This window comes from Carya illinoinensis, chromosome 15 (assembly GCF_018687715.1).
Source record: "Carya illinoinensis cultivar Pawnee chromosome 15, C.illinoinensisPawnee_v1, whole genome shotgun sequence".
NCBI lineage: Eukaryota > Viridiplantae > Streptophyta > Magnoliopsida > Fagales > Juglandaceae > Carya > Carya illinoinensis.
This window is the reverse complement of record NC_056766.1, coordinates 4,243,457-4,270,383: the sequence shown is the minus strand read 5'-3', so window position 1 is coordinate 4,270,383 and position 26,927 is coordinate 4,243,457. Positions and strand designations below refer to the sequence as shown.

The 26,927-nt window shown below is 33.9% G+C and overlaps 3 protein-coding genes across 4 annotated transcripts; 2 read left to right on the top strand and 1 right to left on the bottom strand.

Moving 5' to 3' along the window:
- The first annotated feature begins 6,744 nt into the window (after positions 1–6,744).
- Positions 6,745–10,539, top strand: LOC122296214 (wall-associated receptor kinase 2-like). 2 transcript variants are annotated; one of them, XM_043105730.1, is made up of 4 exons: positions 6,745–6,808; positions 7,321–8,311; positions 8,492–8,668; positions 9,248–10,539. In XM_043105730.1, exons 2-4 carry the CDS (start codon positions 7,405–7,407, stop codon positions 10,450–10,452), a joined length of 2,289 nt encoding a protein of 762 aa, XP_042961664.1. In that variant the 5' UTR covers positions 6,745–6,808; positions 7,321–7,404; the 3' UTR covers positions 10,453–10,539. The 2 variants fall into 2 exon arrangements, with proteins under 2 accessions (XP_042961664.1, XP_042961663.1); XM_043105729.1 differs by lacking the exon at positions 6,745–6,808 and having other exon boundaries at positions 6,830–8,311.
- A 2,444-nt stretch (positions 10,540–12,983) lies between these two features.
- LOC122296215 lies at positions 12,984–13,862 on the top strand. Its single transcript, XM_043105731.1, has 2 exons — positions 12,984–13,123; positions 13,214–13,862. Exons 1-2 carry the CDS (start codon positions 13,106–13,108, stop codon positions 13,823–13,825), a joined length of 630 nt encoding a protein of 209 aa, XP_042961665.1. The 5' UTR covers positions 12,984–13,105; the 3' UTR covers positions 13,826–13,862.
- A 1,795-nt stretch (positions 13,863–15,657) lies between these two features.
- LOC122296131 (zinc finger BED domain-containing protein RICESLEEPER 2-like) lies at positions 15,658–17,328 on the bottom strand. Its single transcript, XM_043105579.1, has 3 exons — positions 16,522–17,328; positions 15,891–16,416; positions 15,658–15,752 (listed from the first exon to the last, which is right to left on the bottom strand). The coding sequence occupies exons 1-3, from the start codon at positions 17,326–17,328 to the stop codon at positions 15,658–15,660; spliced, it is 1,428 nt and encodes a 475-aa protein (XP_042961513.1).
- Positions 17,329–26,927: the final 9,599 nt, after the last annotated feature.

Sequence of the window (26,927 nt, the reverse complement as noted above, 5' to 3'; positions counted from 1 at the left end):
CTAGTTTCATCATCTCCACACCTCGATTTTCACGTGTATGTACATGAGAGTTGGGGGCATCACAACTAGGAATGATCAAAGTCATATAACTTTAAATAATTAAGCAAAAGATTTCCCATCATATATAATGGACTATGATCAAGACTTCCTTCATAGTTTATAGGTCTATGGACTTTGATCCGTACCTAATTTCACCCTTGAGCAAAGTCTTTGGAATATTAATTAGCCACTTCCTTCAACTTCTTGAATTATCTCTGGTTTATATTCTAAAGAATCAGTCAATATTGTGGTTTAAATTGCTTAAAATCATTATAAGCCACAAGAATTTAGTTCATTCACCACCCTAGAATTCCTACAATAATAGTCTATAATTAGTATTTTCTTAGATGCTGTCTGATATATGGAAGAGAGATTATAATCATTGATAAAGATTTTTTCATTTTTTTCAGTTGGATCATTGGCTTATTGATTACATCTATACAATCTCGTTATACTCTAATACTTAAATTTTGGATAAAAATGTTAGAAATCTTAAAAACCATTCAGGGGACAGTCAACCGTAGACTTTGATGGATTGTTGAGGAGTCATGCATGATCTGTACGTATCTGGAAGTTAATTAATTCCACCATCTGTAATAAAAATACGAGGATTAGTGTTGGGATCGATGCCTTCTGAAGTTTTGAAATTGCAAATGGGAACCCAAGTGGAAAACGCAAATTACTTTGATCCGACAAAAGGCAAGCAAAACAATATATAAACGAGAAAGCAAACGAGAAAGCAAAAGATTCCCCATCATAATGGACTATGATCATGGCTTCCTTCATAGTTTATAGGTCTATGGACTTTGATCCTTACCTAATTTCACCCTTGAGCAGTAACATCTTGGTATAATAATTAGCCACTTCCTTCAACTTTTTGAATTATCTCTGGTTTATATTCTTAAAAATCAGTCAATATTATGGTTTACATTGCTTAAAATCATTATAAACCACAAGAATTTTCTTTGATGCTGTTTGATATATGTAAGAGAGATTGTAGTCATTGATAAAGGTTTTTTCGTTCTTTCCAGTTGGATCATTGGCTCACTAATTACATCTGTACAATCTCCTTATACTCTAACACTTAAATTTTGGATAAAAATTTTAGAAATCTTAAAGACCATAAAAGTGCTAGTGGGAGACTTGTTTTATGAGCGAGTCATTCCATGATTGGGCTAGATCTTAAATTATTGTTGTAGAAATCTCTTGCTTTGCCAATTATAAGCTTTGCCAATTATAAACATGATTAATGATGCCATTTCAAAATATACAAAATACACATTTATCTACGTTTACATCAAATTTGATAAAGTAGATAGGATTTAGTGGCGTTCTATTACCGTTGTGTAAAGATATATCAGCAAAAATATCACTTACGACAGTGACTTTAGGAGGGCCGGGGGACAGAGCACAACAATAGCTCACAACAAGGGGGAAGAGATGGCTGGAGAGGGTGTTTGAGGCAGGGATAGTGGAAGAGAGACAGAGAAGCTCTGACGATTCCCCAAAACATCAATGATGATTCCCTAAATGTCCCATCACGACTAGAAAGTAAGTCTACATGATGCAAATACCAAAGGAAAATGATTTACACAACAGTTTCCTAGATATGACAACAATGTGTTAAATGAGGGGTATTTTTGTAAAAGATCTTATAAAAATAATATTATTTTATAAAAATACCCTCAACTTACAATATTATTATAAAATGTATTGTGAAAATGTGTTGTGTATATCATTACTCAACACCAAAACTGGAACCAATTTAAAGAAGTTAAGGTAATGAAATAAAAGCTGGCTTCTTTTTTTCCTTTAAAACAAAAATAGTGTTTACTTCTGTTGATCTACTTATATACGGTTGAGGAAAACTCTATACATCTGAAGATTTAGATGTCATTTATAAAGAAAAACATGGTAAAACTTACATCTCAAATATTTTATATTTACATATATATAAAACATGGAGTGTTTTATCGAATTATATCCTTTATATATCAAATTATCAAAATTAAAAAATATAGCCTTTAATTATAAAAAACGGACATATGGTACTCCTATCAAATTTCAACCGTTAAGATTAACAAAAAAAAAAAATGTGAGTTTTACAATAGTACTGACGGTTAAATCTAAGCTAGACACCTCTTTTAATAGTTTCAAATACAATATTGCATTAGTATTAATATGGTACTACGTACGGTTTAAATTTTAGACTTCTTTAACGAAAATTTTATTTTGGTTTTGCATAGAAGTAGAACCTAATTAGGTAAGTAATTGCCTTTATTTAAGGGTTTATTATTTTTTAATATTCCAATAGAGCATGAATATTATATACTCGAGTCGATTGACCGATATATCGAGAAGATTATTTCATTATTAGGTTTTAAATATTTTATTTTATTAATATAGAGTTGTAGTGGTTTTTAATTGCCTTATTATTTATTTTTATTGTGTATTTTTATTTCTTAGATCCTTATATTTTAGTTTGGGCTTATTACGGTTGGATTTCCTTCATTTTTGGGCCCAAGCCCACTCGGATTCCAGCCCAAAAATATACAAAACAAATATTTGTTGAAGTAGTCAAACGAGGAAAAAAAAAAAAAAAGGATGAAACACATGAGGTGATAAAACGCAAATAATTTTGATCTTACAGGTCATGAGCAAAAGTAGCTAAACGACGAACAAAAAATAAATGACATCATTCATTTTTTTATTTTTAATAAGGAAATGGGAGTTCTAATCTAGGTTTTTTTTATTGAAAAAATGAGGATATATGCCATCAAGTCATCAAATTACTGACACATTCATCTTTATCACTTGCAAAGCAAAGATTCCCACAACAACGATTTAAGAGCTAGCTCAATCATGGAATGACTTGTAAAACAAGTCTTCCACTAGTACTTGTATGGCTTGTAAGATTTCTAAAAATTTTATCCAAAATTTTAAGTATTAGAGTATAAAGAAATATTGATGTAATTAATAAGTGACCCAATCATGGTCCAACAGGAAAAAACGAAAAAATCGTTAACACTTACTAAAAATAGGAAGATAAGATATATATAGTTGTCCTTGTTGGACTTACAATATTAATTAAGGAAGGGTGTGATCTATTAAAAATAAATAATTATTCAAGCAAAAAATAAATGAATATTGGCATTCCAAAGTAAGTAAAAGGAATTAGTGATTGTTTTATTTGGACGTGGAGCAACACAGGATGTAATATATTATGCACGGCCGCCTCTTGAGACACGACTAAAGCCATTATGTTTAGAGTAGTGTTATCTGAAGGTTTTTACACCACATATCATCCATGTTACATAATTTGATTATATAATTTGATTTGTAAGATTAAATTTTAATTTTTTTTCAAATCAAATTATAATACGTGGATGGTGCCTTGTGCAAAAACCTTTAAAATATAATTATTCTTAAGCCTAGCAGTAAGCTTTAAACAAAATTAGGCCTTTTTTGTTCTTAGTTTGAGTGTTTCAAATTAACGCTTGATTATAGTAAAAAAATGAGTAAAATGATTGAATAATTTTGAATTATAAGCAATTGACTGTGGATTAGGTTGTCTCCACTATGATAGCATTAAGTTGCATAGCTTTCTTTCTACAGGACTTGAGGTTGGAAACGAGGTAGGCGTCTGGCCTCTTTGAACAAAGGAGAGCGAAGCGTGGTGGCCTCCATGAGTGTGGTTATGAAGTGTTTTTGTCTGGGTGTAGGGGATGACTTGGGAGGTCTTGGAATGGGGTATTTTGGACGGAGATGGATGATGAGGTTTACACTAATGGGGTTTTGAGCAAGACCACCTAGATTGTGTTTGTAATAATAATGCAGGGACACAGAGAAAGTGGAAAGGAAATCAGCAAACTTTGGCAAATACTCAAGTGTAAATTAAGGTTTTTTTGGGGCTCAGAAGAAGCTTTGCGACTATTCTTTGTGAAAGGACAGAGCTTTTCTCTATATTGATAATGCAAAAGGGACAACCAATATAGGTATGGAATCTGGGTTTCTGGGGATCACGCCATCAAACAAAGGAGATGTAGCTAGATGGAGAGGGAAAGAGAGAGAAGAAACAAGTGTCTGTTGGGTAATGGGGTTTTGTAGATTGTGTTGGAAATGGTGGTCGGTAATGGGAGGGAGGCGAGATGACAGTTTTGTTTCTTGTTTTTCTTCTTATGTTTTAATACTATTTTTGTTTTGAAATTTAAAAATTTTATATTTTTATTCGTACTTTGTTTGAAAATATGAAAATTTTATAATAATTATTTAATGATTAAATAAAAAATTAAAAATTTGAAATTAAAAAATGGTTTTTGTTTTGGAAAAAACTACTCTACCGCCTATAATGTACTGCTATAGTACTTGACCATTCAATGCGTTTATGGAATTTTTTTTTTTTTTTTACTTAATGATTAAGGAATTGATTTTAACTGTATTAGTATATTTTTTTATGTTTTAAAAATATTTAAATATATTAAAAAAATATGAAAGGAAAAATGAAAAAAAAAAATTAAAAATGACTAGTGGCAAAATAAAAGAGTACTACTCAAAAGAGTACTACTCAAGCGACAGAATAGCCAGTTCCTTTTGTTTTACTTATGTTTGATAGCAAAATATATGAGAATAACTTCTTACACAAACAAGGCAGTCTACCAAATAGTTCTAAAAATTATGGGTTTTTTTCCTTAGCTTGGCTTTGCAAATAAATTCTTTCTTATGTCGGACAAGATCAACTTATTCACCATAATCTTTCTCGTCAATTCAGTTGCTCAAAGGAACATATTTATTGATTTTTCATTAATAGATATAAGCAAAATTAAAAATTATTAACGATCCGCCCAAATTGACTCCCTGCTTAATTACCATATTATCTTCTAGGAAAGAGAAAATAATTATATTTGTTATTCTTTGACCGTGAGATTCCTTCCTACTTTTGTAATGGACGTTTTAATCATCATTGTACGTTTAATTATGACTTTTGGAGGCCACGAAAGATTGAAAGAAACAGAGATTTGAAGGAAGATGCTAGCAGATGATTGGTGGTGAGAGCAAGAAGACATAATGTGGGGAGTGAGGAGAAGAAATAATGGGAGGAGGCATAGTCGATGTGATGGGTAGTATATAACAATATCAAACAACTTTAAAGAAAAAGTCTACTTGCAAACAGTCCATGTCACAATATTTTTCGCATATATTTTCTTTTACAGATAAAGATCTGTTTTTTACGGTCACTAGAAAGTAGGAAACAAAGAAGAAGGCAAATGGATAAGTCCAGGTAGAGGAAAATGGAATATATATAATTATTTAAAGTTCTCGAGAAACCTATAGCAAATGAAGGAAAAGTAATGGGGCAGCTTACATGAGGCTAATATTTTAAACTTAGCAAAATAAACTAAAAAAATAAAGCTAATGGTCCAACAAGATATGACATGATATCTTATTCAAAAGAAAATTAGTAGGAATGACCATAACAATGTTTTCAACTTTGGATAAGCAAAAGATTCCTCAATCCCATCTGATTGCAAGTACTTAGCTATATATCCATTTAGCAAATACCACAAAGATTAAACAAATTTAAGCACTTAATTTGTACTAAATTAGGAAACTTCATGAGATCTACATCCGTTGTATATGATCCTCAGTACATCTCAAGTTAGGCTACGTAAGTCTTGCATAATCAATTTGAAAAAAAAAATAGTGTCTTTCGTTAAAAAATAATTTTTCATATAGATTCTAGATTTATTTACTTTTTTCAAAAGAAATGTGCGAAATTTACACATTCTAAAACTGCAAATATCATTCGTAGTTTAATTATACTGTTCAAATGAGATGAGATGAGATGTTTTATTGAAAGTTGAATAAAATATTATTATAATATAATTTTTTAATATTAATTTTATTTTAGGATTTGAACAATTGAATTGTTTATTATATTTTGTATGAAAATTTGAGACAATTGTAATGATTATATGAAATGAGATGACATAGTTTAGTTTTGTATAACCAAACCATCCTTAAGTCATGTGTACTTATCTCTAAAAATTACTATTTCTTACTAGTATACTAACAATATTTCAAAGGGTGGAATTAATTTTTAAATACGACAACACAACAATTTGTCGAAATTGAATAGTTTCCAACAAGGAAAAATCCTCACCAATTTATTATTTTTTTATTTGAGGATATTGTGAAATCATTATTTATATCAAAAGTTTAAGTTGTTAAAAAATAGATTAATTAGTTATATTAATATATTATTAACTAGTATAACATGTCAATTTGGATATCACAACTTGAGAATTTGAGGTTGTTAAGAAAGTGTGTTTTTCTATAGAAAGAAAATATGATATTTATAGCTTTGGAATGGTTGGCCCCTACGGCTAGTAAGGGGGAAAAAGAGGAGTAAAGTCAAGTTTGTACAGTGAAAATATTTAATATCATCTCATCTCTTTCATAATTATAAATTTTTTAAATTGTAATATAAAATATAATAAATAATACAAATGTTTTAAATTTTAAAATAATAATAATATTAAAAAATAATATTATAATAATATTTTATTTAATTTTTAACTTTTATCTCAACTGTCTAAACTAAATTAGTGTAGGACACAAGACCATGGCTAGTATGTATCTTCGTTCTTATTTAATGGATACTAGGTTGTTTAAATTTTCGAAAACATACACGTAGAGCTAAAGAACAAGAGAAAGCGTGGAAGCTGAAGGATCAAGTGGCTAATATTTCAGAGTTGCTCAAGAACGAGAGGTGAGGATCTTCGACCATCTGCCATAGAGAAAGTTATTAGTCTGGTTCTCCCGCAATTAACTACTTTTTCCTTCCAGTGCTCAGAAAAAGAATCCGTTTTGCTTTCCTGAAAGTGAGGAGTCGAATAATCTAAAGTTTTGTCAGGTTCTGTTCTCTGTGTTTAATGTGTCATAAGTTCAATGATTTGTTTGGGGCTAGTCTGAAGTTAGAACTGCTCGTTTTTCTTTCTATCTCTTATCATATAACTCGAGCTCCTTGCTCTCAAACGTCAGACAATTCTCCAATCCCAAAAATTGGCATCCTTTTTGTTGTTCTTTTGCATGCCTTCCTAATTAAGATACTTTTTTGGAACCTGTACGTACTAACTACTCACTAGTGTAAATATGATGATCATGAAAAGATGTATAGTTTATAATTTTATTGATTTATTTATTTTTAATGCTTCTTATTATCTACCTTATTAAGTCCTTTCTAACCGTTCATCAAGCCAACTTGAAGTCTCTCTATGTTAGCTTGTTTTATAAGAGGGAGCTGCGAAGAAAGACAAGTTATTTCGGAAGCACTGAAGCACAGATCAGACAAAAAGAAGGTCAGCCATGGCTTTGCATGGAAAGCTTTTGGAACAACTAGTAGTGCTGCTACATCTGATTGTTGGGGTCCAGCTAGTTTTATCAGCACCTCAACCCAATGATCGGAGCTGCAACCGCAGTTGCGGAAATGTTAGTATCCCCTACCCATTTGGTACAAGCAAGGGCTGCTACCTTGATCCATCTTTTCGCATCATATGTGACTACTCTTTCCAGCCCGCAAAACCATTTCTGGGCGTTGATCATAATATAGATGTCCTTAACATCTCTCTTGATGGTGAACTTCGAGTCTCAAACTTGGTATTCCGTCGTTGCCAATGGTGGCCAGAGTTTGATAATCAGCCTAGTGTCCGCCGCATCTCTGCCTTGCTCATCTTGTCGAAATTTAGCATCTCACTTGAGAAGAACAGTATCTTTGCCGTCGGTTGTAACTTTTACGCCTACATAAGTGGCTCGCATGAACAAGATTATACGTTCATGTCTGGGTGCATATCATTCTGTGGCAACAGTTCCGGTTTGGTTAACGGCTCTTGCTCTGGCCTTGGCTGTTGCCATTCTGCAATCCCAGAAAACACAACGAATTATAATTTGAACGTTCAGAGCATTTACACTAATGGATCCGGCAGAACCTCGGGGCAATCATGTGGTTTAGGTTTTATAGGGGAAACACAGGCATACAACTTTTCCACCTTAGATTTTACAAATTTAACGAAAAGGGAGACTGTACCCCTGGTGCTTGATTGGGCAATTGGAAATAAGACGTGCAAAGATGCTCAGAAAAGTATGACAAGCTATTTATGCAAAGCAGCAAAAAGTAGTTGTTCGGAACCCCATGGTCGTGGGTATATTTGCAAGTGTCCCCCAGGTTATCAAGGGAACCCATACCTTTCTGATGAACACGAGGATAGTTGCCAAGGTAATTAATTATTAATGGTGTTCATTTGTTTTACTTTATAAGCCTTTTCTTTTTCTTTTTTAATGTCAGCTCATTTTTTATTAGCAAATTAATCAGTTCATGTTGTACTTGTTAAATGAGCAAACTGTTATGGCTGTATTTCGATGACGACGGACTAACTGTAGTACTCACGTGTTTCAGATATTGATGAGTGCAAAGATCTTGACCGGAATCCCTGCAATGCTACTGCAACATGTACCAACACTAACGGGAGCTACATATGTATATGTCCCAATGGATATGAAGGCGATGGGAGGATGCCGCCTGGAACAGGTTGTAGTCGAAAAGGCCAATCCAAGATCATGATTATTGCCCTGGGTATGTATAACATATATAGGAATAGTGGTATTACAGTACTACTCGTCTCTTTTATTTTCATTTTCTTGTTAATTTACTAACTACATTTATACATGCACAATGGATTTGGTTTCCCATGCAATTACCTCACTCACTTCCCATGCAGTAATTATAATTTGGTCTAAAATGAACCATGCATTTTGATTAACGTAAAAGTCTTTTTAAGTTGAGAAAATTAATGTTTTGAGATGGGTAAGTTAATTCAAAGCTTAGTTCACTCTTTCTATTCCATATAATTAATTTGTAACCTTACCTTTCGTACGCATGGAACGTAGTTGAAATCTGCTAATGATAGATCTTTGCTTCTCCAAAGTCACTAGCTATAGCTAGCTAGGCTTTAAATCCTTCTTTTTAATGATGATCACTAGCCAAGTTAAAACTCGAAACTCAACTCCTTGTACGTCATTTTTATATATTACGTATATTACACATTGAAATCTCAGCTTTGTTGAAGTCATTGCATGTGCTATAATGTTAGTGACTGAAGAAGATATTGAAATACATTCTATATGGTCAAAATGCATGCTTGAACAATTACAGGTGTCTGCATAAGCCTTTTAATCCTGCTCGTGGGAAGTTCGTTGGTATATTGGGTAATGCAAAGAAGAAAGCTCAAAAAATTGAAACAGAAGTTCTTCAAACAAAATGGTGGCTTAATCTTAGAACGACAACTTCTGAATCACAAAGAATCTGTTGAGCCAGCTAAAGTCTTCAGCACAGAAGAACTTGAAAAGGCCACTAACAACTATCATAAAAGTAGAGTCATTGGCCAAGGAGGCTTTGGAACTGTTTATAAAGGAGTTTTACCAAATGATAGAGTGGTCGCCATTAAGAAGTCCAATGTTGTTGATCAGAGCCAAATTGAGCAGTTTATAAATGAGATGGTTGTGCTTACTAAAATTAAGCACAAGAATGTGGTGAAGTTATTAGGATGTTGTCTTGAGACCGAAGTACCCTTACTAGTATATGAATTCATCACAAACGGGACACTTTTTGAGCATATTCATGATAAAAACCTGTCATCCTCGCTCTCATGGGAGAAACGTCTAAAGGTAGCATTAGAAACTGCAAAAGCCTTATCATACATCCATTTCGAGACTTTTATGTCTATTATACATAGAGATGTGAAAACTACAAATATACTTCTGGATGAAAACCATACAGCAAAAATGTCTGACTTTGGAGCTTCAAGATTAGTGCCTCTTGACCACACAAGATTAACAACCGTGGTGCAGGGAACTTTGGGATACTTGGACCCAGAATACTTCCATACTAGCCAACTAACTGGAAAAAGTGATGTGTATAGCTTTGGTGTTGTTATTGCAGGTGAAAAAGCACTTTCCATGGATAGGCCTGAAAGTGAAAGAAATCTAGCAATGTATTTTGTTACTGCAATAAAAGAGGATCGCCTCCTTCAAATTATTGATGATCGCATTCTCAAAGAAGGTAATACTGAGGAAATAAAGGAAGTTGCTAATATAGCAAAAAAGTGTTTAAATGTAAGAGGGGAGGATAGACCTAGTATGAAGCAAGTAACAAAGGAGTTGGAGGGATTAAGACTTTCAGAAAAACACTCGTTGAAAAAGGTTGATCCCAACACACAACAGACTAAACACTTGCCTAATGCACCTACACATTCTTTGGGAATTGATGTTGACATCGGCAGCTCTTCCATCAATACTGTTGTTGCGGATGACAGCATGAGAAATCAAGTAGTTAAACCAACAGATGATGATGCTAGATAATTTGTTCATCCTCATCGAAGGCTAGCATAGCCCATCTCTCGTAGTCGTCGACATTCATCATCACCACCCATTTTCTCCATTTTATTATTTGCCCCTCCCGCGCCCCCCCCCCCCCCCCCCCCCCCCCCCCCCAAAAAAAAAAAAAAATCTCTCCAATGAAAGGAAATTTGGTCTCCTTGTATGCATGCTTTAATATTGAAAGAATGTGATTATAGCTTTATAATTTATATACCATGTTCATGTACGTGGTAATTGAGAGCTGTGACATGTATATAAGTGATATTATCTTGAGTGATTGTAATGTAACGTGTTCTATGTGAGATATGCAATATCATTGAAAGCTTTTGTGAGAATTTAGTGAAATGAATTGTTAGCCTATTTCCATGCACTACTTACTTCAGAATGAAAAGCTTTTAGCTAAATCCAGTATCGGTTATCCGAGGAGATAAGAGTTTTAAACACAGTAAAAGAAAAAGTCTAAATCCATCTACAGTATTAATTAGCTTAATTAGTAGGAAAATATAATAAAATTTTTGGTGATAAACAGCTAGCTAGGTACGTGAGTTGGCAACTAATAGCTAATTATGGTCATTAAAAACAAATTTATTCAGCTGTTTCAAGCGCAATGTGGCTAAGTCGACAAACCAGTCCCAATATAATGATATTCATGTGGAAAATAACATACCAGAATGGACGTAAATAAAAAAGGAGACAATATCCATCATCAATATATATCACAAACTATTTACATTACAAGTGGAATACCTTCTAATCATGCGAAAAGCATCCAGCTTGCTTGCGGAAGACTTCTTTTGTATAGTCCTTCCCTTGCTTTAATAATTTCTTGCTCAAACAGGGGACAAAAAAGAATGCTTCAATTATTGCTCGTGGAATCATTCTTAGAGCACTCACATCCCGTTCTGCATCTCTCCCCCATCCTTATAATTTGGGGAAAAATTACCGGTTTGGCTCAAAAACCCTCTCCATCCCGTTCCCCAAAATGGGGATGAAAATTAGGGGTGCTACAGGAGGTCCCCATATTTGAGGACCCACTGTACATCCGCATCGCTCTCTCGCCCCAACGGTTGCCCCTTCCAGCCCGCGTCTTCTTCTCCCCCCCTCCCCCCCTCCCTCGCAACGCAGCACGGCCGGATTCTGCCCTCCTCGACTGTAAGTGCTATTTATTCTCTGATTTGGCTTTGTTTTTCTTCTGGGTTTCCCTGTTTTGTCCGAATCGCTTTTTGTTTTTCTTCTGGGTTTCCCTCGTAACGTCTGTGGAATCAACGTTGCTCTTTTGGGTTGGTTTGGTGCTGTGATCAACTAAATCACAAAATCGGCAAAGCGTCGCATCACTCGCCGTTGTCATTTTCTCTTCCCGGAAGGGCCGCTCATCCTCTGAGAGGCTCATCTTCTCGCTTAGATTTAGATTACAGGGAGAGAAAATTGAGCGACTCTATTCTCATGTTCATTCTCTTCTTCTCCGAGCTCAGTATGCACCTCTCTCTGTTCCTTTTTTCTTCGTTTTTGTACTCTGTATTTTGATGGGAGTGGAGGAACTTTTAGAGATTTTGATGGGAGGTTTTTGGCAGGTTTTAAATCCCATTATGGGTTTGGCCCTAATAACATGGCAGAAATGGGTGCCATCTTGGATGGTCTGAAATAATGCCGTAAGCTTCATTTCCATGAAGTTGAACTTGAATAAGATTCCAAGCTGGTAGCCAATTAGTTGTCTGGAAGGGGTCATTTTCGTTGGTCTTTGTTTGAATCTCAGATTTTTGGTTTGCCAATTAGTTGCCAATTAGTTGCTTTTAAGTCATCCCCCACAACAATTGTTGTTCGTTCTATACGACCTCTTCTAAACTCCCTCTCTCTTTCTCTTGTTAGCTTCAAGTCCTCTGGCTTTCTATTCTGGTTCTGGAGATAAAATCAGGAAGAACGAAGAATCGAAGTTTCGAATCTCAGATTTTTGGTTTATTCCCTTTTTTTATTGTTATTTTCTTCTTTGTTTTCTCGGCAACCAAACATAGTGCTACTGACTTTTGCATGCGGGAGATTTTGGTTGTGTAGCTTGATCTGATTGAAGATTCCTATATTTTTGGTTTATTTAGCTTACCACTGAAAAATCATGTTCCTTAGTTTAATTATGGTGTCTGTAAATGTTGAATGCTAATTATTAATACGAATCTAGCTATATTTGTTAGTCTTTTGAAGTTCAATTTGGGTTTATGCCGTTGACGGACTTATTCTCCTAATTATTAATATGTATTATTTTGCTTATTTATATTTGATGTTGGTTCTTAAATTTTAGTTTCATTATATTCACGTGTCTGGTCATTGAAATCTTGATGCGTTGCTTTCAAGTTTACATGCTGAACATGGGTCTGATTGATATTGTATCATTAACATCTACTTGTTTACTTTAATACATTGCCACTTTCTATGGTGGTATCTATGAACGGCAATCACAAGTTATTTTGACTTTTTCAGAAATCAGATGGTTGAAGATGCTAGAAAATGGACACTTAAGCAATATAAAGAAACCACAAATGAGCGGACAATAAAGTCCTTAATACATCGGTGGTCGGTTATTCAAAAGGCCACGAATAAATTTTGTGCGAAACTAGCTCAAGTTGAAGGGTTAAATCAAAGTGGCATGACTGAGCAAGATAAGGTAAAAATACCATACGCTTACTTATTTTACAAGTAAAATATTTTTTCATTTTCAGTGGTTTAACATGGATTTTATTTGTTTAAATACAAGTTTGAGAAGGCGAAGATTATGTACCAATCACTAGAGAAATGCAGTTTCCAGTTTGAGCATTGTTGGCACCTATTGAAGGACCAACCTAAGTGGATTTGGCGCGCCACAAAGGATGTGACGCCGCGAAGGAAGACGATGTCCCCGTCCCTGACCCCGACCTCAACTCCATGTTCCGCCGCTACGGAGGATTCGGTTTTTGATCTCGAGACGGAGAATGTGATAGAAAATGAAGTTGCTGAATTGGACCGACCAATGGGCAGGAAAGCTGAAAAAGGGAAACGAAAGGCCCAAGGCAAGCACGCAGAGGAAAATTTCCAACTTAGAAAGATGAAGTATACTCTTTTAGAGGAGTCACGTGCTCAGGAGAAAGAGTTTTATCGCCTTAAGGCCGAAAAGATGGAGTATGACAAGGAGAAGGAGGAAAAAAAATTACGTCAAGAGGACGAAAGACTGAGGTTGGAGGCTGAGAAAGTGGAGCTTGCGAAGAAGGAATCAGATCAGCGCATTATGATGATGGATGTGAGTGTCATGCCAGAAATGCAACGGCTATATTTCCAGCAACTCCAGAGGGAAATCATGATGAGACGCAGTAATGCCCGAGATTTGGATTGATTGTAATGTAATTTTTTTATTGTATTTTTGATGATAGTTTCCTGTTATACTTTTGTGCAAGTAAATTGGATGCCATAATTTCAGAAACAATTATAAGTTATGCCAAATTTAATCCACTATTACATGAAAGAAATACGAGGCCACTGTTACCGAGAAAAAAATACGTGAAATTTTATATTCAATACGTGACTTGGTTCAAAACCATTAAAAAAACGGATAAAGAATACTAAATAATAAAACATGGCCATCACGTTAGAAAATGCACTAATTAAATAAAAAAATTATTATTTTTATAATACGAATTTTGGTTTAAAAAATGTTGTATTTGATAGTCAAAACTGTAAAAAATTTTTATAGAAATTGATATTTGAAAAAAAAAATAATAAGACGAAAAAGTTAGTAGTTAAAATTGTAAATGGAAGAGAGAGAAAAAAGTAATAAAAAAAGAATAGAGAAATATTATTTAATAGAATAGAGATAGGGATGGGGAATGGGATGTGGGAGGTTTTTAGAAGATGAATAAAATTTAGGGATAAATTTGAGGAAAGGTGATTTTGAGTTAAATTATAGGGATGGGGATGAGGATCCGGATGAGGATGCTCTTACCAACTTTTGTCTTCGGATAAGAAATGTCTTTGTAGGTAATTAATTAGCTTTTTCTTGCTTTTTGCATCGAAGTGTTGCTTTAATGTCTTATCTATTCCGATCAGTTTATACTTTAGACTTCTTTAATGAAATTTTTATTTTGGTTTTGCATAGAAGTAGAATCTAATTAGGTAAGTAACTGCCTTTTTAAGGGTTCATTATTCATTAATATTGCTTAATTAATTTAGAGTGGGCCCCCTAGTGCTTGGTAATTAGGCACGATAAAAGTTACGTTTTATATTCCATGCATGCGACCATTGCAATTTGGTTTCAAATTAACACATTAAGGTCCGTCGGTAAAAGAATACATGAAGTTGCAATTTGGTTTCAAATTAATACATTAAGTTAGGGGTGCTACCCGCCCCCGCATGGACGAGGGATGGGTACCCCGTCCGGTAATGGGGGTGCGGGGGTGGACCTGCCCCCGTTCGCCCCCCGGCTTTGTAATTGGGCCATTGGCCCATTGAGATTATTTGGGCCATTTTGAGTCCAAATAAGTTTTTTGGGCTCAGAATGATCCAGAAATACAATCCACACATATTTTTAGACTAAAAATTTAACTACAATTATATTTATATATTAAAAAAAATTAAAAAACAATTAGGAATACAAATACTAATTATTAAATTCCAAGTTCAAAAACTTCAACGGTCAACCTAATACTATTAGCCTATTAATTACTAAGTAACTAAGGCATGCACTAATGTATTACAAAATTACAATGATAGAAATTATAAAATCGTGTCAACTAATAAACAATTACAAAATTATAAAGACATAAAAATAATAAATACTACAAATTGTACCATTAATGATTAACATTACAACTAATTATAAATTAACAAAATCATAACATTAGGAAGTTTGATCAATTTTGGGTGGTGTTGAGTTCACTGAGACGTTCCATTATGTTGAGATATGGACAGACAAATTCAAGATCATAAATCCTGCAATAATAATAAGTTCAAAATAAAACGAATTAGAATTATCAATATAAAGTTTTAACTTATAAATTAAGGGATTAATTGTGCAAACCATGAGCAATAGTGGGTCTAGAGTTTAATATAAAAGAAGTCATGCTGCAGCGGAGGTAGCTATAGACGTCGTCCCAGGTATCACTACAACAATTAAATTTGAAATTAACACCAATTAATTTTAAATAAAAAATAAAAATAAGATAATTGAATTCAGGTGACATTACCAGATCCAGGTGCATCATCACCCTCCTCCTCGGCATTGACATGATCATAATCAATAACATCCGGAACATAAATTGGACTCCCTGTGATTCAATTTGAGGTGCAAATCAAAGACTCAACAGTGGCAGGATCTAATGAGCTCCGGAATGGATCCAATACACGCCCTCCGGTGCTAAAGGCCGACTTCGAGGCTACTGTGCTAATAGGGATGGCCAAAATACTGCGGGCTATTTGTGCAAGGACAGGATACTTGGGGGCATGTACCTTCCACCAAGCTAAGATATCAAAGTCTCGTACATATGGTTCAAGATCTAGACCAAAATATCTGTCTATCTCTGACTTAGCCTCTGTAGTACTCCTTGTTAATGGGTTCCCTTTCATCCTGTCACCCCAGTCCATTCTACGTTTTTTCTTAGTCATGGCATCTGGAACTGGTGGGGGGATAGGAGTAGGTGCCGTAATATTACCACCCCGCAAGATGGTTAACTCATCAAATAATCTATCAAGGGTTTCCCTAACCCTTGATGCAATATGCTCTGCCCATGCTTGCCCGTAGGCAATACCCAATCCATATACCATGCCATCCACCTTAAACCGAGGGTCAATGGCAATAGCTATATATAACAACATATTAGCCCTATCGAAATCTCCACCCCAATATTTGTCGTACTTCGCCCTTATCAACAATGTCATCTCCCGCAATCTAGTGTGACTGCTCGCAATAATCTCATCTAATTCTTCTTTTACCTTACATATTTATTGACAAAAATGATGGGATATAGGATACAAAGAACCAGATAAAATCGTGGTAATCTCATAGAAAAGCTTTAGAAAATCTACGAAAGTAGATACAACATCCCAGTCCTTAGTCATAGGCTTCCCCAATCTCGCTTCGTGTTCAAAATATTTTACATATTGGATGTCTTCCTCACCCAATAAGGAAAATGCCAACTTATACTCTTGGGCTGCCTCTAACATAAAAAATGTTGAGTTCCATTGCGTAGTCAAATCAGTACAAAGCCCCTTCTTTGATGTTATGCCTGCAGACCGCGCAACAACCTTAAATTTCTCCAATCTAGCAGGAGAAGATCTCACCCATCTCACAGCAGTCCTGACCCAAGCAATAGAGTCATGAAGATTTTTCATACCATCACTGACAATAAGATTAAGAATATGTGCTGCACACCTCACATGCAAATATTCACCACCCAAGATTGTCTTATTTGCCTCTCTAAGAAAGGTCTTAAGATATCCCAATGCGGTATCATTAGACGATGCATTATCAACTATGCATGTCACAACGCGTATCAACTCCCACTCCTTTATAGCGACCTCTAAGGCTCTCCCAATCGTCTCACCCTTGTGATCAATAATTTGACAAAATTTGAGAATTTTCTTATGCAATGTCCAATTGTCATCAACAAAATGACAAGTCAAATATATATAATTAAAATTTTGGATCGATGTCCAACAATCAGTAGTGAGGCAAACAAACTGACCCGCCAAGAAACCCCTCAACTTCTCTTTTTCAGATCGATAATGTTTTTTTACATCATTTGCCACCGTGTGACGAGAAGGAAGTTGAAACCTTGGTTCCATGTAGTGACAAAATACTTGGAACCCTTCCACATCCACAATTTGAAAAGGTAGCTCACCCATGATGACCATACGGGCTAGGTGTATCCTATACTCCTCAGGATCCCACTTCGTGTACCCCTTCAACTCAATACCCTCACTACTCTCCCATCCTCTATTTTTTTAAGTCCAATTTCTAGCCTAGATTGACTCTTCTCTTGCAAAGATTTTAGAATTGGACTTTTTTTACATTGCTCTTCTAAGTGCACCTTTAATTGGGAGGTGCCATGTCTCATATAGTGGCATCCATAAATTTTACCGCAATGGTTACATTTGGCTTGAGGGCCCTCTAGTTTGGTGAAGTGAGACCAAACTATGGAAGCAGGTTTTTTGTTAGGCTTGGGGCGGGGCAAGGGGTGGAGTTAGGGGTAGGGGTAGGGGTAGAGGTAAGGGTACCCTCAATTGAGATAGGGGTAGAGGCAGAGGTACCCTCAATAGGTGAGCTCGCACTAGAATCTGTCAGCATTTCCATTAACTCAAGCAAACAATAAATCTGAAATTATAACAAACATGAAAAGTATTAACATCTAACCAAAGAACCAATATTGTTTGATATATTGTTCAAATGTTTAAATTTTTCCCCCATAATAGCCAGCAAAAAGTAGAGCCCTTTTGTCAAAAGTAAAATTTTTAATTTTAGCCAAACAACTCATATATTCGGCTCGGATGGGAATGTTCTAATATAAAAATAGAAATAAAATATAAATGATTGAATAAACGCAATAAGCTTTAAAATCTTTAGATTATAAAACTCATAAAACTAAACTAAATAGTAAAAATATTATATAAAAAAAAAAGTAAAAGGAAAAGCTGTAAATAAACATAAAAAAATATAAAAACATAAAAAAACAAATAAGACTTCAAATAACACTTGAGAATCTGTTCTTGCAACCTCACCCACTCTATGACTATATTCGAGCCGAGCGAATCGGTGTTAGAGTTGCCGAGCTCGAGTGGTGTATTTTTAATTTTATGATTAATGTAACTAATAAATAAAACATTAGAGAAGTTACCTAAAAAAAAAAAAAAACGTAAGATAACAAACCTGAAGATTATCTCAAATAAACAAAACACATGTAAAGAGACTCTAAACTACACAATTCATAATATGAAATAATCCTGAATACATAGATTAAAAGAATTTTTTAGAATTAAGTAGTAGGAATTAACTATTGTACAAATTATAAAATAGCTACTATATAATTTAATGATTTAAGTACTTAACTAAATAACATATAACTTTTTTTTTTTTTATAGGTAACTAAATAACATATAACTATATAGTATATGAGATATATAAGCATAGGTGACTAGGCATAAGTATTTAGATTACATACTATATATCTTCCTCACTCCCACCTCTCCACTAATTTTTATATGTAATAAACAAATAATACCAAGAATTAATTAATTTAAATATACAAACAACCGGCGTGAGGAATATATATATAAATAATTATATATATAAATTCATAATCACTTGTGTTTGAAGTTTGTAAAATAACTTTCGCAACTTCATAGTTCATACATGCAAACACCAATATACCTTTTACAATAATTTTTGCCCTAGAAATGCAATTAATAGGGCAAAAAAAATTAGACAACCATCAAATAACAAAATGAACTCAATAATAAAATTTAATTTACAATAAAATCCAACCATAAAAATCAAACCAAAAGGATTTTATAAAAACAAATTTACACAAAATCAAAACACATTCAATCGGAAGTGATATCCATCACTGAATACTGATCACTCATCACACATGCACATTCAATCCTCCACAACACACAATTCACAATCACATGCATCCTCTAATTAATTCCATAAAAAATTAAATTTAAAAAAAAAAAAGGAAAGAGACAGACTTACCGGCCGGCGAGACTCGAGGAGGTAGCTGCGGTGGCGACGGGGGGAACGGCGACGCGATGGCGCACTGGGTGGCCCACCAAATCTATTCGACGAGGGCCCGGGGGGGGGGGGGGGGGGGAGGGGTTCTGTTCTGCCGTAAAGATCTGATTGCCGGGGGGTGTTTTAGTTTTAGGTTAAAAGTAAACCCAAAACGGTGCCGTTTTGGGTTTACTTTCCTTAAAAAAAAAAAAAAAAAAAAAAAAAAACTTAAGTGCTAAAACGACGCCGTTTTGGTCACCTGAGGGTTTTTTTTAATATATATTATATTATATATATATGGGGGGGGGGGGGGGGGCGGGGTATTTCTAGGGTGGGGGATCACCCCATACTGCCCCCGCCCACGACCCCATATATGGGCGCGGTAAACCCTGCCCCCGTGTGGCCGGACGGGGTAATCCGCCCCGCTACACGGGGGCAGGGCGGGGTAGCAGCAGGGGCGGGGCCCCGCTACCCACCCCTACATTAAGTCATGATCTTCCTCTCTGTAATTTCCTCTATTCATGATGGGAGAATCTTTTACTTTTCCAAAGTTATAAACATGATTTGACGGATCATTTTTTTTTCTCATTTTTTGTTGTTAGCTCACTAGTTATGTTTATCTTTTAATAATTCATATTACTAGTGATTTAGAAAGTGATGTGTTTAATCTATTTAAGTGGCTCCGCCACCCTGAATAATGAATACTTTATGAAGTATGAGCAAACCAAGTTCATTGTTCAACTTTTACATATGTTTGAAGAGTATCGACGATTGGAAATTCTTGACAACCACATTCACAATGGGAGTAATGCGGAGGAAATAAAAAAACTTACTAATGTTGCAATAAGAAGCCTCAGTGTTAAACGAGACGATAGGCCTACTATGAAGGAAGTGGCACTCGAACTGGATGGATTGAGAGTTAAGGAAAAGCATTTAAGGAAAAAAGATAATCACAACACAAAAGAGGGTGAGCACTTGGTTAGCATGTTCGTGCAATCTTTAATTATTGATGTTAGCAATAGCAATTGTTCGACAGGTACCATTGGTAGCATGGGAAATGAAACACTAAAACCAATGGATGATGGTAGATAATCCTTAATCCTTAGTGTTAAGACAGGCTCAATCTTTGGCTGTCAACATGATCCAATATTATTGCTACTAGCCATCACATTCACTTCCTCCCAATATTACTTTACCGCTCACTCCCCACCATATGTCTTTTTGCTCTCACCACCAATCAGCTGCTAGCTAGCATCTTCTTTCAAATCTCTGTTTCTTGCAATCTTTCTCTTTCCAAATCCTTACAGCATTTCTAAATGGCCTTTTTTGTGCTCTCGTCGCCTAGTCCAACAATTAGCAATTGCTTCTATATATCTGGAGGGTATCGCCCACTTTCCATAAGCCTCTACTACTTGGCTTGGATTTGAAAAGAAATTGAGTGCCGCCTAAATGGAGCTTTTGGTCTCCTTGCATTCAACGTTCAAGTACTTAAAAGAGTGTGAAGAGATCTTTGTGTATGCTATAATGTTAGCTCGTGTGTGCTTTGTAATATTGAAAGCTTTAATTTTGTATAGGTAAGCAAGTTATGTATCTAATTAGGTGTTTGCTTTATGAGTATTTTCATGTACATGTATTTCTTAATTCTTAAATTGTTTTTATTCTTGAGTTATTTTTGGTAAAGTATTTTTATTTTAATGTTTGAATTTGAGATGTTTTCTACTTTCTAAAAGAAAAAATTATTTTTTGAGAAATTCTTTAGCCAAAAAAAATTACACAAAAGTAAACCGACAAGCTGACATGACATGATATAGTACATTAAATTATAAAGCTAGTTTTATAGTTACATATCATGTGATGCCCTGACTCCCACGTACTGAAACGCGAGAATCGTGATGTTAGAATGGTGACAACACGGGTCATGCATTTTAACGATAAGTGCCAAGTGTGTGTATATGCAGAAAATGTACGACAAAAACGCAGCAGATAAATTAAATAAGTCAACTAAGTACTAAAATTTTAAATACAAGACTACCAAAATGAAAGTATTACAATAACTTATACAGTTATCCATGAAAATGAAGTAAAAAGCCACATACATAGATAAAAGGGAAACAAATCCAATAATCCAAAAAGTGATCACATGTCACTCTTTCGGTGGAGCCGATTTCTCAAACTCAACGTCTTTATCTGCATCAAAATCTACAGTTCCATAAATGAAATCGCAGGGTATCGGATACCGTGTAATTGTGAATCGCAATAAGTAATCACACAAATAAACCAAGAGATAAAAATACATTAATGCATCCAACATACATGTGTGCACATGATGAAACACGAATGTGATCCAAAACCCTCATTTTTCCCGAAAATGATTCTTTCCAACGCATGCCAAAAATCTCACTTGACCGAAAACATGCCATGAATAATCTCCTAGAAAATGGTCCTCATATCCATTAAACCACAAACCGCCATTTTTCAGAAAATGACCTAACATATTCATTTATCAATCACTGTAGGCAGGAATCACAAGTGGGACTACCACCATCCCTGTTTACTATCATACCTATCTTGTGTACCGTAGGTGGGAATCACAGGCTAGATTACCACTATCCCTGCTTATCACCATCCCTACCGCATGCACTATAGGCAAGAATCACATGCAGGACTACTATTATCTCTGCTTACTACAATCCCTACTGCTAACACTATAGGCGGGAATCACAGATGAGACTCTACCACTATGCCTACTTACCACCATCCCTACCGCCATGCATCGTAGGCGAGAATCACAGGCGAGACTACCACCATCCTTACAACTTGCACTGTAGGCAGGAATCACAGGAGGGACTCTACCACCATCCCTGCTTACCATCATCCCTACCGCGTGCACCGTAAGCAGAAATCACAGCCGGGACTCTACCACCGTGCCTGCTTACCACCATCCCTACAGTTCTTTTTCCTTTCTTTCATTCATTTCAAACATACCCAAAAATCATCTTTAACATGAAACCCAATTTTCATTCACAACAAATGAGCATGCATGAAATGATGCAATAAATGCCATGATCCCAAACACAATATAAATGAACGCAAGCATAATTCAATTAAATAAACAACTCATCCTCACATCCAACCGACCCCCATATTCCTTGGACTCAATGTCTGGCACAACTAACTAGACTGTAGAAAATTTGTTAGTGTAAAAATATATTTAAATGTCAAGAAATTTTTTGAAAAATTACTTACAGTGTTAAAAAGGAAACTAATCTGAAAGATCAACCACCCAAGCACCCGGTTAAAGCCAAAAGCGAGCCCAAAATGAAATTACAAAAAATCACAATTTTTAATTTTTTGGACTGAAAATGGGTTTTGAAAACAAGGAAATTTAAAGGAGAATTTCTTGGAAAAATCAAGCAAAAACCCAAAGTGAAGCTCACGGGTTGGGCTAAAAAAGGACACGAGTTAGCTAAAAACAAGGCACCAAAATGGGAAGAAATACTATAAATGTTAGGGTTTAATCACAAGTTTGAATCATGAAAATACTAAGGGAAAATAAGGTGAATCATATATTCACCTGCAAAAAGGAGAAAAACAGATGAAAATAAATGCAAGAGAAATGAAAGGAAGGCAAGGTTTTACAGCAAGTTAGAAACTGAAAATTAAAGAGATTGAAATGAGGAATAATACCGGATGAAAATGGAGGAAGAAGCTTCAGCACACAGCTTGAAGATGAGTAGAAATTTCCCAAGGAATAAGAAGAATAGTCGGTGCAGCAAGAGATGAAAAAAAGAAGAGAAAACAAAAGAAATGAAGAGAAGGAGAAGCAACAGTGGCAGCCAAAACAGAGGGGAAAAGGAATGAAAATGATGAAGAAAGGTGGCAGGGCGTGCGGTAGAGGAAGAAGAAAAAAAGAAGAAGAAAAGCCCTTAGGGCTGGGCGCAAAACGATGCTATTTTGGGGGTAATAAAAGGCTAGGTTGATGAGCAACTGGCTGGGCCCAAAATCTAGGGGTTCGGCTCAAAAGTAAAGGAAAACTCATTAAAAAAAGTCCAATCAGAAAATAGAAGTCCAATAAGGTAAAAAATGCACAATAAAAATAAATAAAAGTTAAATAAAAACACTACAACTAAACATTAATTAAATAAATTAATCAAAACCCAACAATAAAATAATTTAAACTATAGTTTAATTTAAATACAAAACAATAATTAATATCGAGAAAGAACATTAAATAAATTTTACAACTTAAAGATTACAAAATAATACCACAAAAATTATGTTAAATTTTAAAATAAGAGAGCTACTAATTGTATTAAATAAAATAGTCTTTCAATAAAAAGACACGTAAATACAGAATATGACATATCATATAAACTCATGAGATCAGTTTATAATTTTATTTTTATAAAATCTTTTTGTGATTATAACACTACTGATTTTTTTATTCAAACATGTTTAAGGACAAAAGATTAAAATATTAATTAAACGTACAATAATAATTAAAATTGCTAATAAACAAGAACATTAGTTAACTAATTAATATTAACAAATAATATTCGCCGCTAATATTCATATAATATATATTTATATGATTTTCCAGTTCGTAATCTAGCCTGCATCAGCTGAATGCAGATCAGGTCAAGGAATTACTTGAAAAAAGCAACGGAATGACGTGGATTGGTTTATATATATTGAATATATATATTTCTGAATTATTAATAAGTAAAAACTCTCTGCTTTAAATTAGTTGTGCTCTAAGAGATCATGTAAGTAGATATATAAATATATATATATATATATATATATATATATCTATATCTATTTGGATAAAGAATTTAGAGAGATTACGATCCATTTCATATATTTCTACTTTTTGTTATTATTTCCAAACAAATTAAGCGTCACTCCCATAATTGATCAGTGTTTAATTAATCATATATTCATGTTAGCGAATATTTTGCTTTGCCAGCATGCATGATCATAAACGTCATGATGACATTATTCTTTACTGTACTTTTAAATTGGGATAAGATAAAATATTTTGTGGGATTAATTGCTTTAATTTTCGTCTGTGGTTTTGCTCAACACTTTTGCAGACGGCCTTTACGTGCGATCAATATTATATGCGTTTTCTGGGTACCCGTGATCCCTTTTTGTTGTTTTTGTATTTTTTTTTTTTTTCGTTTTAATTTTCCACAACGATTTCAGTACTCATCAGTTCGCTATGATATTAATTGTAAGTTACATTTGGCCGGGCTTATACTCTAAAATGATTTATTAATTATACAAATTAAATATTGATCAAGTCCCATTGCAAGCATTATAAAGAACAAAAACTTATTAATTTCAAGTAATATGAGATTTCATACACTAATCGGATATTTCACTCAATACTCCTTCTAAATCATGAAAGCAATGTGTAACGACCCAATGGAATGACTAGTTAGTGATACTATTAGAGCCTGATTATTGGAACATTATAAAGAGCAACAACTTCTCCATTTCAAGTGATGTGGGATTTCATATACAACTTACGTATCCTTATTACTTATTAGAATGGAGTATCATAATCCACTCCCTTATATTCCCAACATCCTTGTCGGCCCAATTTGTTATAGGTAACAGGACTTAAGTCCTATACTTCTAGTTGTAATAGGCTCTGATAAACGTTCTAGATACAATTAAAGCCTCATTAGAATGTTATAAGGAATGAGAACTTTTCATTTCCAAGCAATACATGTGGGGTCTCATATACTGCCTATCCTGATTACTTATCATAATGTTGTATCACAATCTACCCCCTTAGCTTTTCTACGTCCTTGTTTGACTAGTCTATCGTAAGTAGCATGACTCAAGTCTCACATTTTTTTACTGAGATAGACTTTAATATCATTTGTAACACTCCAATAAAAAGTCCAAGCCACATGACCTATATTCTAAAAAGATTAATCAATAATATAATTTGAGTCCCATTAAAATATTATAAAGAGTAAAAACATGTCCTTCTTTAGGAGAATGGGATCCCATACATGACCATTTACCCTTATTACTTATCATAACAAGGCAGCCAGAAATCTTAGTTCAATGCCTGGAGGAGAAAAAATGTCAAATCATCATATATATTAATTGCATGCTAGAAGGTTTTTAGACGGCAAAAGTGTCCCCTAATCCAATTAAACAAAATTAGCCAAAATAGTTAGCTAGTTAGGTAGACACGGCCTGCATGCTAGTACACATGATGAACTCAATTAACAAAGTAGTTAATATATAGGGAAGATTTTGTTTTGTATCTTTTCAATACTAGTGAGTTAATTTACATGATGACTTTGTACTCTAATTAATTATAAAAAGTGATGCATGCATGCATTGTATTCAATTTATAAAAAACTTACAATGTAAACATTTCGTTAAGATCTAACTGTCAATATTGTACGACTCACATTTTGTTATCAATCTTGATGGTTGAAATTGAATGAGCGCTATTTGTCAAGTTTTTATAATATTTAAAGGGTAATTAAATGGTTTTAGTTTTAATACCTTATAATATGTAAATATAAACATTTGAGATTTCACCTGAAACAAATCATGCATATGGCATGATGAAAATGATGTGTCTCTTACATACATGCATGAGTGAGTGACTAGCAGGAAAACAAAAACAGATTGATCATATGTACTTCTATATTTATTTCTTCTAATTTAAATGGAAACGGATTAATATGTTTGAAATTCTTTAGAAACGCAGAGGGAATTAATTAATGATGATGTAGCATAGAATGGCTTGGATAGTGAATTGAGATGATGAGTTTACTTGAGATAAAAGTTGAAAGTTAAATAAAATATTGTTAGAATATTATTTTTTTAATATTATTATTTTTTTGAGTTTTGAAAAAGTTAAATTATTTATTATATTTTGTGTGAAAATTTATAAAAACTGTAATAATTAGATGAAATTAGTTAAGATGAGTTTTGGGAGATTTCTTATTCCAAACCCGAAGTTGTTGCACAAAGATATTCATAATTTTATAATAGGAAGGAAGTCATGATAATTTCTTCTCATGAGTTTACCATTTTTGCATGCTTCTATGTTACTATTAGACTTAGAGCTTGTTTGGCAAGTGAAATGAGATGAAAAATTTATTAATAGTAGCAAAATGATTTCAATTAACTTATAGGAAATGAGACAGAAAAATTTGAATAAAAATATTATAAATTTAAAATATTGTTAGAATATAATTTTTTTAAAATTGGAAAAATTTCTATTGTTTTTTATGTTTTGTTTGGAAGTTTAAAAAAGTTGTAATACTAATATGAAAAGGTTAAATTTTTTTAACTAAAAAAGTTGAAGATTTGAAATTGAAAAATGATTGTGTTTTAATGATGTTTAGGATGCAAATTATGCGAAGTTTTGATATGAGATGAAATCTTCTCTTTCCAAACAAGTCCTTAATGACTCTAAGTTGCGTTCGGCTAGAGGTGGGATACATGTTGTGCAACACACCTACTTACATGTGTTGCACGACATTTCCAAATAACATAATTAACTCATTTTCTATATGTAATTTTGAATATGAGTAATACTAGGTACAAGCCTTAAATAGACAAGAGTCATACAAAATTTTTATAAAAAAAAAAATGAATCTTATTAATAAAGAATATGTTTTTTTACACTTTTTTTAGTTGGGGTCCAATTTTTAACAAAGATTTGTATGTAGCTTATTTATTTGAGATT

Bases quoted from the DNA above. Each gene is read 5' to 3' on its own strand.
- LOC122296131 (XM_043105579.1), bottom strand. From the start codon at position 17,328: ATGGGTGAGCTACCTTTTCAAATTGTGGATGTGGAAGGGTTCCAAGTA. The intron at 16,417-16,521 runs GTATCTACTTTC...TAAATATGTAAG, and splicing joins TGACTAAGGACTGGGATGTT to GTAAAAGAAGAATTAGATGA. The intron at 15,753-15,890 runs GTATTTTGGCCA...ATTGAATCACAG, and splicing joins CCTTGCACAAATAGCCCGCA to GGAGTCCAATTTATGTTCCG.
- LOC122296214 (XM_043105730.1), top strand. From the start codon at position 7,405: ATGGCTTTGCATGGAAAGCTTTTGGAACAACTAGTAGTGCTGCTACAT. The intron at 8,312-8,491 runs GTAATTAATTAT...CACGTGTTTCAG, and splicing joins ACACGAGGATAGTTGCCAAG to ATATTGATGAGTGCAAAGAT. The intron at 8,669-9,247 runs GTATGTATAACA...GAACAATTACAG, and splicing joins GATCATGATTATTGCCCTGG to GTGTCTGCATAAGCCTTTTA.